General features: G+C 47.6%; 1 protein-coding gene across 1 annotated transcript; it reads left to right on the top strand.

The window, feature by feature from the left end:
* Positions 1-6,174: 6,174 nt before the first annotated feature.
* Igfbp3 (insulin like growth factor binding protein 3) lies at positions 6,175-13,813 on the top strand. The gene is made up of 5 exons (XM_032916820.1): positions 6,175-6,677; positions 9,783-10,009; positions 10,417-10,536; positions 11,360-11,500; positions 12,405-13,813. Exons 1-4 carry the CDS (start codon positions 6,272-6,274, stop codon positions 11,483-11,485), a joined length of 879 nt encoding a protein of 292 aa, XP_032772711.1. The 5' UTR covers positions 6,175-6,271; the 3' UTR covers positions 11,486-11,500; positions 12,405-13,813.

Raw genomic sequence — 13,813 nt, 5'->3', positions numbered from 1 at the left:
AATGAAATAGCAAACAAGCAACAAAATAATAGCCCACTATGTCCCTAAAAAAAAAAGAAAAGAAAAAAATAGTCAGTCTTGGAAAAACTAATGAAGAACTTAAAACCACAAGCAAGACAGTTCAACAGAGAAGAGAGCAAAATAACAAATGCCACAGAAAAGAGGCCACAATTACAAATCCTGTCCAAGAAAGATGATAAGAAAATATCATAAGCAAATTGTACAAATGAACATAAACGTGAGTCATAAGACTTTCAGAAAGTCAACTGATAACTAAAAGTATTCTAACAAAACTCAGAATCCAAAAGTTCCCCAGTGATTTAGGAAACATTCAAGTGAACCTAATGACTCTAGGTTTACACTAACTCTTGGGGACTAAATAAAAAATAAAAAGACGATACAGACACTGATTTATTTGATGGAGCTGGGACGAGTTTAATAAAAGCTAGCCCGTGAACCCACTACCCTGCACTGTGGTAATAAGCTACGTTGATGTCCTGATGTGATTTGCGGTGAGATACGGATATTCAAGAAGATGCAACAAGAAGTATCCTTTACCTCACTCTAACCGAAGAAGCATCGAATACATGCAAACGGAGAAATGCACTTCAAAACACTCAACCACTAAACAGACAAGCCAGGCTGGGTGACACATGCACTTAACCACAGCACTTGGGAGGCAGAGGCAGGCAGATCCCTGTGAATTCATGGTCAGCCGGGTCTACAGAGTGAGCTTCAGAACAACCAGGGATACCCAGAGAAACCCTGTCTCAAAAAATACATACATACATACATACACACACACACACACACACGTAAGTAGGAGTCATGAGAGCTAAACACAGCACAAAATCTCTGGCACAATGGGATCTAGGAACTCCAAGAAAATCTGGTCAAATCTGAATGAAGTCGTTTCAACAATGAAGTTTTTGTTTGCCAGAAAGATGTAATAAAGTCAGAATCAAGGATAGAATGTGCCCCATTCTCATGCATAACAAAAAAATACAAATAGCTTTCACAATTACACTAAAAAGAGAAATAGGCTTGGGACAGATTTTTTGATCAAGGGAAAACATTCATTCTAGGTCCAGTACAAGGCTGAAGCCACAGGTGTGCACTATGATAAAGCAAGGTCAGGTGAAACTGTTGCTTTGAACTTATAATGAGCTGATCGAATGAAACACTGCTTTGAACTTACTATCAACATCTTGCTGTCACTCCCTTTTCGTGTAACATTTCATCTATGGGGTAATTTTATTTAAAAAAAAATCTTTTGTCTAAGAAGGCATAAAAAGGCCAGAGAGAAGAAATTAAGTGTGACTTTTGGGTCTCTACCCCATCCACCAAATGTATCTGTCTGTCTGTCTATATGTATGAACATATATGTATGTATAGGTAAGGAACAGATGGTCAGGCCCAGACAATTTACATGTCTAAGTATCTATATGTGTATGTATGTGCTTGACTTTCTCTCTTTCTTCATTTTCTCTTCTCTCTGGCTCACGAAGAGTTAACAAACTCCAAGCCTCTCACCTGGCTAGTGAGAGGCCCTGGAGGCAGAGAGAAAAGAGTTCAGATAGCTAAGTTCTTTTTCTCTTATTCTTCTGCTGCTATCAGCAAAGATTGTTACACAGAAAACCCTGTCTCAAAAAAATTTAGTCCTTGTTTCTAGATTGATTGGTCAAAGAAAAACCTGTTACATTTATGTCCTTGTGAAGAGCAAATACAAGGTGATCCAAGGCTGGGACCATAAATTGTAACCAGGGTGTCATTTGAAACAAGAGACCAGGCACTTGGGCTGCGAGCTGGCGTCCACTTGAGAACAAAATTCGCATTTAAGATTTGTTCAGGTAAGTAGAACGCACAAAGGATCTCTGACATCCCACTCACCAGGCAACATGTATTGAAGAGTCATTCCTGCCAGCCATTCTATTATCCACTGCATCCCGTACTCAAGATTTGGAACCTGCCTTATGTCAGAAAGCCAGGAAGGGGAGAACTGAGCCATCAGTATCCTCATGTGTATTCCAAGCCATTTCCCAGCCTCTCTTACTATTCTTGACGTCGTGACTTGCTAAACAGATGGGAAACAGAGAGAAATTGCCTTTACCTCAATGGAAGAAGATAAACTGATGTCCGTGCATAAGTTACATAGATGCTGTTGTGGCTTTCTGAGTAGAAAACGACTCAGGAGAAAATATCACAGCTAGGACATTACTATGCCAAGCAGAAGCACCCTTCCAGAGAGAGAGAGACAGAGAGTGTGTCCCCCTAAACGACTGCCTTTTCTACAGAACATGTCTTGGCCCTTTCTCGAGAAGCTTACCATTTACCTCTGTCTTAGTCAGTGTATTGCTCTGAAGGGACACCATTACCACAGCACCTTTTTTTTTTTTTAAAGCATTTAATTGAGGCTGGCTTACAGTTCAGATGTTCAGTCCATTATTGTCATGACAAGAAGCATGACGGGATAGAAATGGTACGGGAGAAGGAGCCAAGAGCTCTATCTGGACCAACAGGCATCAGAAAAAAACAGTGAGACACTGGCCCTGGCTTGAGCTTCTGAGACCCCAGTGACATATGTCTTCCAAAAAGACCACACCTACTCCAACAAGCCTATGGGGCCATTTAGTTTATTATTGCTACTTTTATTATGATAATGATGGTTATTATGATTATTATATTGTTCATTTACTTTACATCCTGATTGTAGCTTCCCCTCCCTCTTCTCCTCCCAGTCCCTCCCTCTCACCTCATCTCCTCGAATCCACCCCTCCCCACTTCTTCTCAAAAAAATGGAGTCCTCTCATAGATACCAACCTGTCTTAGCAAAGAAAGTTGTAGTACCACTGGGAGCCTCTTCTACTGAGGCTAGACAAAGCAGCCCAGCGAGGGGAAAGGGATACAAAGGCAGGCAATGTTGTCAGAGGCAGCCCCCGCTCCTGCTTTAGGAATGTCACATTAAGACCCGGCCAGCTGTGAGGGTCAGAGAGATGTCTCAGTGCTTACGGGCACTGACTGTTCTTCCAGAGGACCTGGGTTCAAACCCCAGCAACCACAACTGTCTGTAACTCTCGCACAGACATATATGCAGGCATTTGCACTCAAACAACCTCCGAACTGTCAAACCAGATCAAACCAGACGGCACTACTTCTGAAGATCCCCAACCTCCTTCCAATGCCACCTACTCCCTAGTACACTTGCCAAGGTCGATACTGCCTTGCTTCTCTATGTTTCTATGTCCCTTCTGCTGGCCTCTCTGCTCTGTGAGACTTAAATGCCAGCAGCACTGCTCTCGAGTTTGTCCTGACAACCTGAACAGGTTTGCTCTTCCTCTGTTGGGATAACAGCACACTTGTGAAGCCCCTCTGCTCTCTTTGTGGCTACATAACCCATGATTCTTTGGTCTCTTGTAGATTTCCTCTGGACTGCCTGTGTCTGGCTTGTACATGGCTTACTGGTGCTCTTTGGGTAAGTTACCTAGAGAGCTATTAACGGTGATGGCTTTTGGCAGTTAATGGTCCCTATAAAGTCTGGAATATGTAAGTCTGGGAGGCTCAGCCAGCAGACGACCTGAGGGGAGGAGGGGATGAAGCTCCCAGTCACCACCTACTTACCCTGCAGGGAATTCTCAAGCTTCAGGCCAAGTCACACTGAGTCCTAGAAACTAGGTCTTCAGCGTCACTTGCCCGTGGGAGTCCAGACCTTCTAACCAATAGTCAACAGTCCTGCTGTCCACAGTGCTAAGGACGTGAGGTTCTCTGCTTGCTTGGCCAGCCCTGAGCAGAAAAGGAAAGACCAATATGGTAGACAAAGGTGAGATTTCTGCCCACTGTCATTATTCACAATTGAATGCCAAGTACCACCAAGGAGCAACACATCTTGCCCCCACTATACGTGCTGCATTCATAACCACAAACGCCAGTTTTAAAGTTGGACATAATTAACCAGAACGTCAACATAAAATTACATTTTTCTCCCATCCAAATCCTTCTTGAAATAATTATTTAAGTGGGAGGGAAAGGGTGCCCTGAGGTTTTGTCAAAAGAAAACAGCTAAATGTTAAAGCAAAATTCTCCTCTTGCCACGGAGGTACTTGGCTGGTGCAAGATTTCATGATAAAGGAGATGACAGTCGATAGAAAACCCAGAAACCCATCCTGGGCAATCTCTAAGACGCTAGTAAACTCGGGTGGAGGCCTGGCGCTTTGGCGCCCCCTAGGAGTCCCACGTGGAGCAAGCGCGCATTTCTCAAACTGCAAAGGAAGAATGGAAGGGCTCAGTTTATTGTGAAAGAGAATTACTGATTTATCTTTTCCAAGAAGCCATTCCCTCTAGGCGTCCCCTGTCTCCTAGCCCGATGATAAAGCTGGGTTAAAGTGCTACTCGGGTTCTGTGTGTAACATTGTATCGAACAGAGAGAGGACCTGCCACATCTAGAGTCACTTTTGATACTGAACCTGTTCTAATTGTGGAGTCAAGGTCTCTGTGGTTATTTAAAGAACAAGTGTAACCCTAGGGGATTTTTTTTTTTCTTTCAATTTTCCAATGAAATCGGAGGCCCTGTTCTTGAACCTCAGTCCTTAGGAGAAAAGAAGGACCAATTGGTACACTTTCTGGTAAACGGTGTAAAGTCTAGTCACAACCTAAGCTCTATGAGTAAGAAATAACGCAAAAATGGGGGTGCCGTGCCTTGGCTGGCTTCCATGTAGTCCTGGCCTTCACGTGTCTGATTGTCTTCCCTTGTAAAGGTCCAAATTTTATCATTCTTATTTATAGTACCAAATAAGGGAGAACTGATTTTAACTAAAATTAAGACATAATTTTTAAAGGGGATATAAATATACGGGAAGAGAGCCACAGATACAGGGAGACGAAAAGACACATGGGTGGACGAATGATATGTGGGGGACGTCGTTTTAATTTGCTTCCTGCATAAAATTGCGTGGATCTCCCCAAAGACAATCTCTCCAGCCCCTGTGGTCAACAACAATTCAAGGGTATCCAGGAAAGTCTCCTTCTAAGTTCCACCACTCATCCACGAATTGTTTAAATAAATAAATAAATAAGCTGCGAAGTTTGTCGACTCAATTCTGGACCACCAGCGTCCTCTGTTGGTCACCAACAGGAGAAGCGTGCAGACTTTGGAGAGACCAGTACATGGGAACTCAATAGCGCTATTGAGCCTGGATTTCAACTCTTCCAGGTATTCAGAATGAGCAGATTTGCAAGTCTGCACTGGAGTGCATCAGACGTTAGTGCAGGGGTCCGAAGATGACTAAAAATGGTTGTGAACAGTGCCCATTTTAAGAGCTGCTTGGCTATTAATCATGCTTCAGTGGAACCCTCTTCAGTGTCTCAGTAGTTTTTTTAACGCAGATGTATCAGCTAAGATCTCCCAAACAAGAACTAGTTGGAACTCATTTTTTAAAAAGAAAAGGGGGAGGGGGAGAAACCGCCCTCACTGCCCTTTCTGCTAACTAGGAAAGTGCGATAAGTATTTGAGTATTTGAGTCCCGACCTCTTTGAAAAGCAAATCTTTTGACCCCATATCTGCCAACGTGCGGTTCGCGGTGTGAGACTCTGGGAGTTCAAGTGGCCCATGGTGCAGACTTAAACCTCTAGCACCAAGGTTCTCCAGACCTCAATGTGATCTGCGCGTTCTCGCTAGGAAAAGCCTACTGTAACATACCCTTACAAGAGGAATTCCACTGCAGAAACTTTGCAAAGTACACAGAAGTTGCATGGGCCCGCGCCAGCTTCCCAAACATAAACCAGCCGGAGAAAGGCCAGTTTAGCTAGGCATCCAGGGGGAGGGGCTGAAGGGTCGGGGACGCCAAGTTGGCTAAGAGTCTTTGGGGGAAGAGAGGACCAGAGCCTCTGGAATGGCTGGGACTCCAGAGACAGCAAGGTAACCTGGAGCGCCCGCCGTTACCGGGGACGAAGAAGTGGCCCTAGTCCTGGGACTGCGCCCAGGGAGCAGGTGCCCAGTGAAGACGCGCGCAGCGCGCCCCCGTCCTCGATCCCGCTTCGCCGGGAGGCGCGAGCCCCGGAGCCGAGCCTGCGCTGGCCCACCCCCCACCCGCGCCGTTCCGGGGCGTGTCCTCCGCCACCCCGGCTTCTATATATCGGCCTGCGCGCCCGAACTGCCCAGATGCGAGCTTAGAGCGGTGACTGGACGCTGAGGACCTGCTTGCTCGCTGCTCCCACCCCGCCGCCTCGTCCCGCGTGCTCCACTTCGCTCCATCCACCGAGCCCTCCGCCAGGCGCCATGCATCCCGCGCGCCCCGCGCTCTGGGCGGCTGCGCTCACCGCCCTCACTCTGCTCCGCGGACCGCCAGTGGCGCGGGCCGGCGCGGGCGCGGTGGGCGCGGGCCCCGTGGTGCGCTGCGAACCGTGCGACGCGCGTGCGCTGGCCCAGTGCGCGCCTCCGCCCACCGCGCCCGCGTGCACGGAGCTGGTGCGAGAACCCGGCTGCGGCTGCTGCCTGACTTGCGCGCTGCGCGAAGGCGACGCGTGCGGCGTCTACACGGAGCGCTGTGGCACCGGCCTCCGCTGCCAGCCGCGGCCGGCCGAGCAGTATCCCCTGAAGGCGCTGCTGAATGGCCGCGGGTTCTGCGCCAACGCCAGCGCCGCCGGCAGCCTGAGTGCCTACCTCCCCTCCCAGCCGTCTCCTGGTAAGCTGTCCCTGTCACGTGCGCCGCGCGCACTCCCTGGGACGGGGCGAGGGTAGCAAGGAGTGTGTCTTCAGAGGCTTGGCGTGGCTCATCTTGAAGGTGTTAATTGGGAAATGGACCCTGAGAGGCGGAGGGGGTACCGAAGTCATCGTTCCTCTTGCTTGGTTCTCAGAGTGCAGCTTTCTTGTAAATTGCAAAATGCTCTCCCTGAAAATCGGTAGATTTCTGTAGCAGGACTAGTGGGTACCAAAAGAGACTGCCAGTGGACAGATCCCGGTCACTGGAGAGTCTCCTCACTTGAACGGGGATACCTGGGTTTAGGGCTGTGTAGCTCAGCTGTGGTCATGGGTTTGGGAAGGAGCAGTCTATCCCAGGGAAGCTAGTGTAGGAATCCCGGGTTGGATCGGGACCATGAAGGTGTTTGTAAGCAGGGGCGCTGTTGAAAGCACTACCTGTCTTGAAACATACTATCATTTATTTGCATGGGCTGATTGGAGAAGCAGGATTGTGTCCCAGTTTATCCAAAAACTATCGAGATGAAATTAAGAGTACCGGTGTCTTTGAGATTGTGAAACCTAAAGTTCAAAAAGTAAGAACCGTTCAACGTCACCGGGAGCTGCAATAGGGTTTCAGCCCCATTTGGCCCCGTAGGCACCATCCCATGCTCCCCAGCGCCTTCTGGGCTCAGAGACTGCATGTGGTGCAGGCGATGCAGACCCAGGCCAGTTCTCTGCCAAAGCAGAGCCTAGAAATGCCACCCAGGAATGTTACTCTTTTCAATCCGACCTAGGTGCAGCAGCAGCAGTAGCAGCCGGGGGCAGCACCAATGAGAAAAATGCAAACGTTTAACAGTTACCCTGCCTGGTGCAAGCCCTACCAAGCAGGCGGCCACTCTTAAGGGCACCCGTTGTTCCTTTAAGGGAAAAAAAAAGAAGAAGAAGCAGAAGCAGATTTAAATGGATTTGGCAGCTGTTGCTCTAAATGTCCACCATTCTTAGCCAGACTCACTCAGTTATGTGAGTCAAGTTCTTGCCCTGCACATCTGAAGGCTAGAATTCTCTGGTTTCCCCATACCAGGCTGACAGATTGTGCAGATCAAGCCCTTAAGGACCAGGGCTAGCTGGGTAGACAGTGCCTTTATGATTTCTGTGGCTGCTGACCTACACTCCCGGGTACAGGCAAGTCCTGGGATGTTCGTCCCCGAGAAATATTGGATTCCTGGCAAAGCAAGACTCCAGTTGTTTCGCTGACTCAGACAAAGGCAAAATCCTGCCGTTTGCCTGTGTGTCTTTCCACTCCTAGTGTGTTCTGTGGGATACCCAAAGCAATCTTAAAAAATACTACCAACATTGCCATTTTGAGTTAAGCCTTAATGACCTCTATTAGTAGCCACCATTGAACATCGTAGTAAAAATCGATGTGAGCTTTAATTATAAAAGAGTTTGGTGGCTTCAATGTCCACTGAAGGGAAAAAAATTATAGTTCCGTGACTCAATTCACAGTCCCCTGTCTAAACTGGACCATAATTCTCTCCTAGTCAGCAGTCTAAGGAGAACAAAAAGAAGAAGAAGAATAAAAGGGAACTTTAGGAAATTACTTCAGCTTCTTGGAAGATAAATATAAATATGTCCACTGGCATATTAGCATTCCCTTTGTCCCTGTACTTTCAAAAAAAAAAAAAAAGCCACAAAGATTAAAGCAAATTGAAACCAAGTCTACAAGTTTAATTGTGGACCTCCTCTGCCAGGTACTAGTCTAGGCCCTAGGAATTTGTGCTTGAGAAGGCACAGAATTCATTGAGGAGTTTGCAGCTGAGCCTCAGGGAGCTGGATATTTGGGAGGTGAGGGACTGAGGCTCCTAGGCAAGGGGGCCTTCCTGGGATCCTGCAGGTCAGTTCCTCTAAGAGACAGGAATCTGCCACCCTCTGGCATTTCTAGAGTGTGAAGCATTTGCTCCTCTTGGCCTAGAGCCAGAGGCCCCTATCTTCCTAGTGGGCAGGATAACTTCAGCCTGGCATTTCCTGAGAAGCAAAATTAAAAAGAGAGGCCAGCTGGGGCCCTGCGCTTTGCACCCAGACAAAATAAACTCAGAACCAGATGGACGGCCAACCTAATACTCCATGCTAGGAAAGCTATTAAAGTCCGTTTCTCAGGAGAGAAGGAATTCTGTGGCCATGACCTGAAGTTTCCACCTAAAGCTTTGAAGTTCAGAGTTGGGAATGGGGGTGCCAATCATCTGGCCTTGAATCGCCCTTGTGGGGCAGGCACAAATTTAGTCACATTCCTAGATCCAGTTAATCTACTAACCTTCCAGCACTGTTATCTGCTAGGACTGGCTCCCTTAGCACCTTGGATTATGAAAGCCAGAAGGCTTTTCTTCCCGCCTCCCCTCCCCCTCTTCCCCTCCCCCTCCCCTCCCCTTCCCTTCTCCCCCTTCCCCTTCTTCAAGGTAATGAATGCACTTTGGCCCTTAGAGGCCTAAACTGTGGGTGACACTTTGGTGCTATCTGTATTCTGTGTGCTCCGCTGCTGAAGGGGGCGGGAGGTGCACCCAAGAAGGCGCCCCTCCCACCCAAAACACAGAATCCATGTGGACCTTGAAGGTGAAAGATAGACAAGCACCTCAGAAAATGAGATATTTAACTCGAAACCAGAGCAGGTAGATGACGCAGTCCCCCCAGGACAGTGTGCTGCTGACAATGGGTAGAGAGTGAAATCTATTTTCCTACATCGTTCCACCCCCCAACAACTGCGCCCCGGGCTGAAGCACATTTGGAGTCCGATGTTTTCTGGTCAGCCTCACAGCAGCATCCCGTGGGGCATGACTGCCCCCTGCCGGTAGTAGGTGGAGCCTGCTGCTTTCTTGTCTGGGGAAGGGCTTGTTTGTAGTAAAAGCACTTGACAGAGTGACTTTCCAATAGATGGCTCCCTAATGTAAAACAACAGGTAACATTCTAGAATGCTTTTCCAACTGTGTTTTACTTATCTTACTAAGAATTGTTGAATGGTGTTGCCTTGCAGGTGTGACCCGCTTTTGACAAGATTATTATTGCGTTCTCAGTAATAATCATTTCCTTAACCCCATGTTTTTTTTTTTTTCCTCAGGAAACACCAGTGAGTCTGAGGAGGACCACAATGCTGGGAGTGTGGAAAGCCAGGTTGTCCCCAGCACACACCGCGTGACTGATTCCAAGTTCCATCCACTCCATTCAAAGATGGAGGTCATCATAAAAGGCCAGGCTAGGGACAGCCAGCGCTACAAAGTTGACTATGAGTCCCAGAGCACAGACACCCAGAACTTCTCCTCCGAGTCTAAGCGGGAGACAGAATATGTGAGAACTTTTCCTCTTCTTTGTGGGTGAGGGGAGAAGGGAACACCCCAAGACAGTCTTCATGCAGCAAGTCCCAAGGGTCCTGGTTCCTAAGTGGGCGTCTTATCCCATGCCCCACCTCCCATTCAGACTCTTGGGAGGTTCAAGCTGAGCTACACTAGTAAAGCGTTTGATGGGCCCTGCAGATCAAGACTTCCCCCAAGCTGGCTTTATTTTATCCACTGGGTCTTACAAAGCCTCCCAGCCTATTCTTAAACCACTTTCCAGATCCTTTGTCTACTCTGGAGAGAGCAAAAAAGACAGGGGGTGATGGTCTTTTATCCTCCTGGGGCCTGTCCTGGAGAGGTACATCTTGGGATGGTCCTGTGGCCATTGAGAGATTGACACGAGAATAATTGTGTCCCCAGGGTCCCTGCCGCAGAGAAATGGAGGACACGCTGAATCATCTGAAGTTCCTCAATGTGCTGAGTCCCAGGGGCGTCCACATCCCAAACTGTGACAAGAAGGGGTTCTATAAGAAGAAGCAGGTGAGTGGGGTCCCCGGGATGTTGCCTTCCGCTGTCTCCATTGGCTTAGTGGGTAATCATCTGGCCTTGGATTCCCTCCCAGTGTGGCTCTCTGCTGACTCCGCCCCCTCTTCCGATGCACGTATGCGCCACTCAGTGGCTTTCTAATTGGTCAGTTCACAGCATGAATCCAGAAGACAAAAGTAAACAGTGCTCACCGCACCACACCCACGTTCCGATGTTTACACAGCAGCCTTCATCGGGGAGCCTCTCGTGCCATCCACTGATTCGATTAGTTCAGCACACTTCCACTAAGGAGAGACTACAGATGAGGTTGGATGCGAGGTCTGAGAGACCCAGCCTGACAGAGCCCAAAGCAAAGGAAGCTCAGCAAGCCCTCCACCTTCCCCAGAGAGGTTCCAGCACACACAGGTGTGCATGGATGTGCACCGCCACCCGTACACGGATGTCTCTGCAGGAGCCACAGTGTCTGTTAATAGCTTGACAGCATAGTCCACCACTGAAGAAAGTCAGGGCAGGAACTCAAGGCAGGAACTGCAGCCATGGAGGAGTACTGCTCACTGGTTTGCTCCCCTAGGTTGCTCAGTCTGCTTTTGTATAGCACCAGGACCACCTGCCAAGGGGTGGCACTCTCCACGGTGAGCCGGGTCCCCCAGTATCCATCATCAGTCAAGAAATCTATCGTGCACTTGTCAGCTTGTCAGTCTGTTAGGAACGCATTTCCCAACTGAGGCTTCCTCTTCTCAAACGACTCTAGCTTCTGTCGAGTCATCATATTCACATCTCAGTCGTGTGTGTCTCTCTCTCTCCCTCCCTCCCTCAGTGTCGCCCTTCCAAAGGCAGAAAGCGGGGCTTCTGCTGGTGCGTGGACAAGTACGGGCAGCCATTGCCAGGCTATGACACCAAGGGGAAAGACGACGTGCATTGCCTCAGCGTGCAGAGCCAGTAGATACCGCTGTGCCACGTAAGCCAAAGGTCCAGGCCCCGGGGTCCGCTCCTTCTGAAAGTGGCTGAGGTTAAGGGGAATTGCTAGGAGCAACTATGGCCACCAGGTACCCACCCCTTCACCCCAATGGCCCAAGAGCTGCAGGCAGGCCCAAAGAGAGGAAGGTGATTGTTCAGGGAGAAAAAAGTCCTTATAACCACACCCTCAAGGACAGACACCAGAGTCCGTGTAGCTTCAAAATCTCAGCTCTATTCTAACTGACTTAAAATAAGCACTATTTCATGTGTGAGCAAGCACTGTGAAGATTTTTAAATAAAACTTTATGCACAGTAGTGGGGGGGGGTGAGGGCACTGTTTTCATCCGAGAGAACCTGGTTCTCTCAGATATTTGGTTTCTGAATTAGTGATGTCCCTAGGTTTTATTTTGTTGTTAAAAAAAAAACTATTTTTTTAAATAAGAATATTCCTTTAGTTTGTGGTTAGTATGACTTTTTTTAAAGGGACTATTTAAATCTTGGAAACCTAATGTAACATTGATATTCTAAACCACCATTTTAAGAACGTTATCGTATTTAGCATCCTTTTTTTTTTCTTGTAATAAGTGAAGGAATTATGGAGGAAAATAAATATGCTTTGCTTTCTCGAGACAATGTTCATAGGCAGAAGAGGATTTCATTTTTTAGTTAGAATGTTTTCCTTATAAGTTGGAAAAAATAATTCTAATTGTGGTGACGCTTCTTGAACGATGAAATTATTTGATGGCGTTCTTTGATTCGTTGAGAAAGAGTAGACTGGGGTCCGCCCCTTTGACAACGCCAAGCCGAGCATTTAGGGGCTGAGCAACAGGGGGAGCCCCTTGGATTTTGGAAGTCATTATTTCAATGTATACTGACTCTTTTTCTTTCTTTCTTCTTCCCTTTAGTAAACGTGGAGCTCAAATACGCCTTATTTTGCACAAAAGACTGCCAACAACGTGATCAGCAGCTGGCTATACCTTGATTTATATTTCTCTCTCTCTTTCTCTCTCTTTTTTTTTTGTGGTGAACTGAGTAAAAACAAACAAAACACACACAAAAACAAAAAAACAAAAAAAAAAAGCCAAAGTTTAGACAGATTTCTGAAATGCCTCTGGTTGTTTAAATAGTGAACTTGGTCATCTTTGTATCTCGCAGTAGTCAACCAAAAGCAGTTTGACTTTTCCCATTGCTTCCTATGAAAACCACACGTGTACTCCAGGCCACAGATGCCGTCACCCCCTCACTCACCCACCCACTGTGGGCTTCAGTGCTGCTGGCCCTCTGCCTTCTTGATTTCAGAGGTTCTGTTGCTGATAGAGAAAAACCCTCTTTGCATCCCCTGTAAGTAAGTGCAGGCAGTGGAGAATGGGGAAGCCTGGAACCCAGTGACCCGGACGTCTGGAAGCATCCCCCTGAGGCCTCTGGTCCTTATGGTGCCATCTCTGAATCAAGGGCCTGGCCCTGTATCTGCAAGTGGCCCGACCTACTTGGGAACTGTGGGAGAGAAAAATGTGTTGTCTCTCTTACTAAAAATGACTAAGAATGTTCTAGGGCGCTCCGGGAGCCCATAAAGACAAGGACAAGGACCTTCCTTTGTCAGGCAGCTTCCTGATGACTTGGCCCAGCAGAAGGCCCCAGGCGGGAGGAGAAATACCAAACTCCACGTGCAGAGATGTCAAAAATAACGGTGCGCTTAGTTCTCCGGATGACTTCAAGAAAACAGTGTTTTCTGGCCCAACCTCTCAAAATAAAGTTTGTTGTGGGGTGGGGCTGAGGGGGAGGCAGCTTTCAAAAGAGAGAAGGTTTTCATCTTCCTTGTTGGAGAGCCTGGTAAGAACATGGAGAGAATCACCTGTTTGTTGATCTTGGGGTCCTTCTCAAACTTTCTTTATAATTCATGCGTGTATGCAGACAAAATATGTTCTTAATTGTTAACATTGTATACAACATAGCCCAAATATATTAGAATCTGTACTAGATAATCCTAGATAAAAGGTTAGAGACGCTAGGTGATGTAACCACAGACACGCCCGAGGAAAGGAGCCTGTGTCTGGAGGCTGGGCCGCTCTCCCCGAGGCCAAGGCCATGGTGGTCTGGCAATACAGGGTGTGAGGAAACTGTACTGCATCCCACGGGGTGGACATGCGCTGTACAGAGCTTTCCTTGAGAGCACAAAGGAATCTCGAGACATTCTGCCTGCCTGTCAGCTTTTCTTTATTTTTTTAATTAAGTTTTTGGGGGAAAAAATGTATTTTTGAAAAGTTTGTCTTGCAATGTATTTATAAATAGTAAATAAAGTTTTTTTATCATTTAA

This window comes from Rattus rattus, chromosome 11 (assembly GCF_011064425.1).
Source record: "Rattus rattus isolate New Zealand chromosome 11, Rrattus_CSIRO_v1, whole genome shotgun sequence".
In the NCBI taxonomy this organism is placed as follows: domain Eukaryota; kingdom Metazoa; phylum Chordata; class Mammalia; order Rodentia; family Muridae; genus Rattus; species Rattus rattus.
Note: the sequence above shows the minus strand (reverse complement) of the source record. Positions and strands in the feature narration are given on the sequence as shown.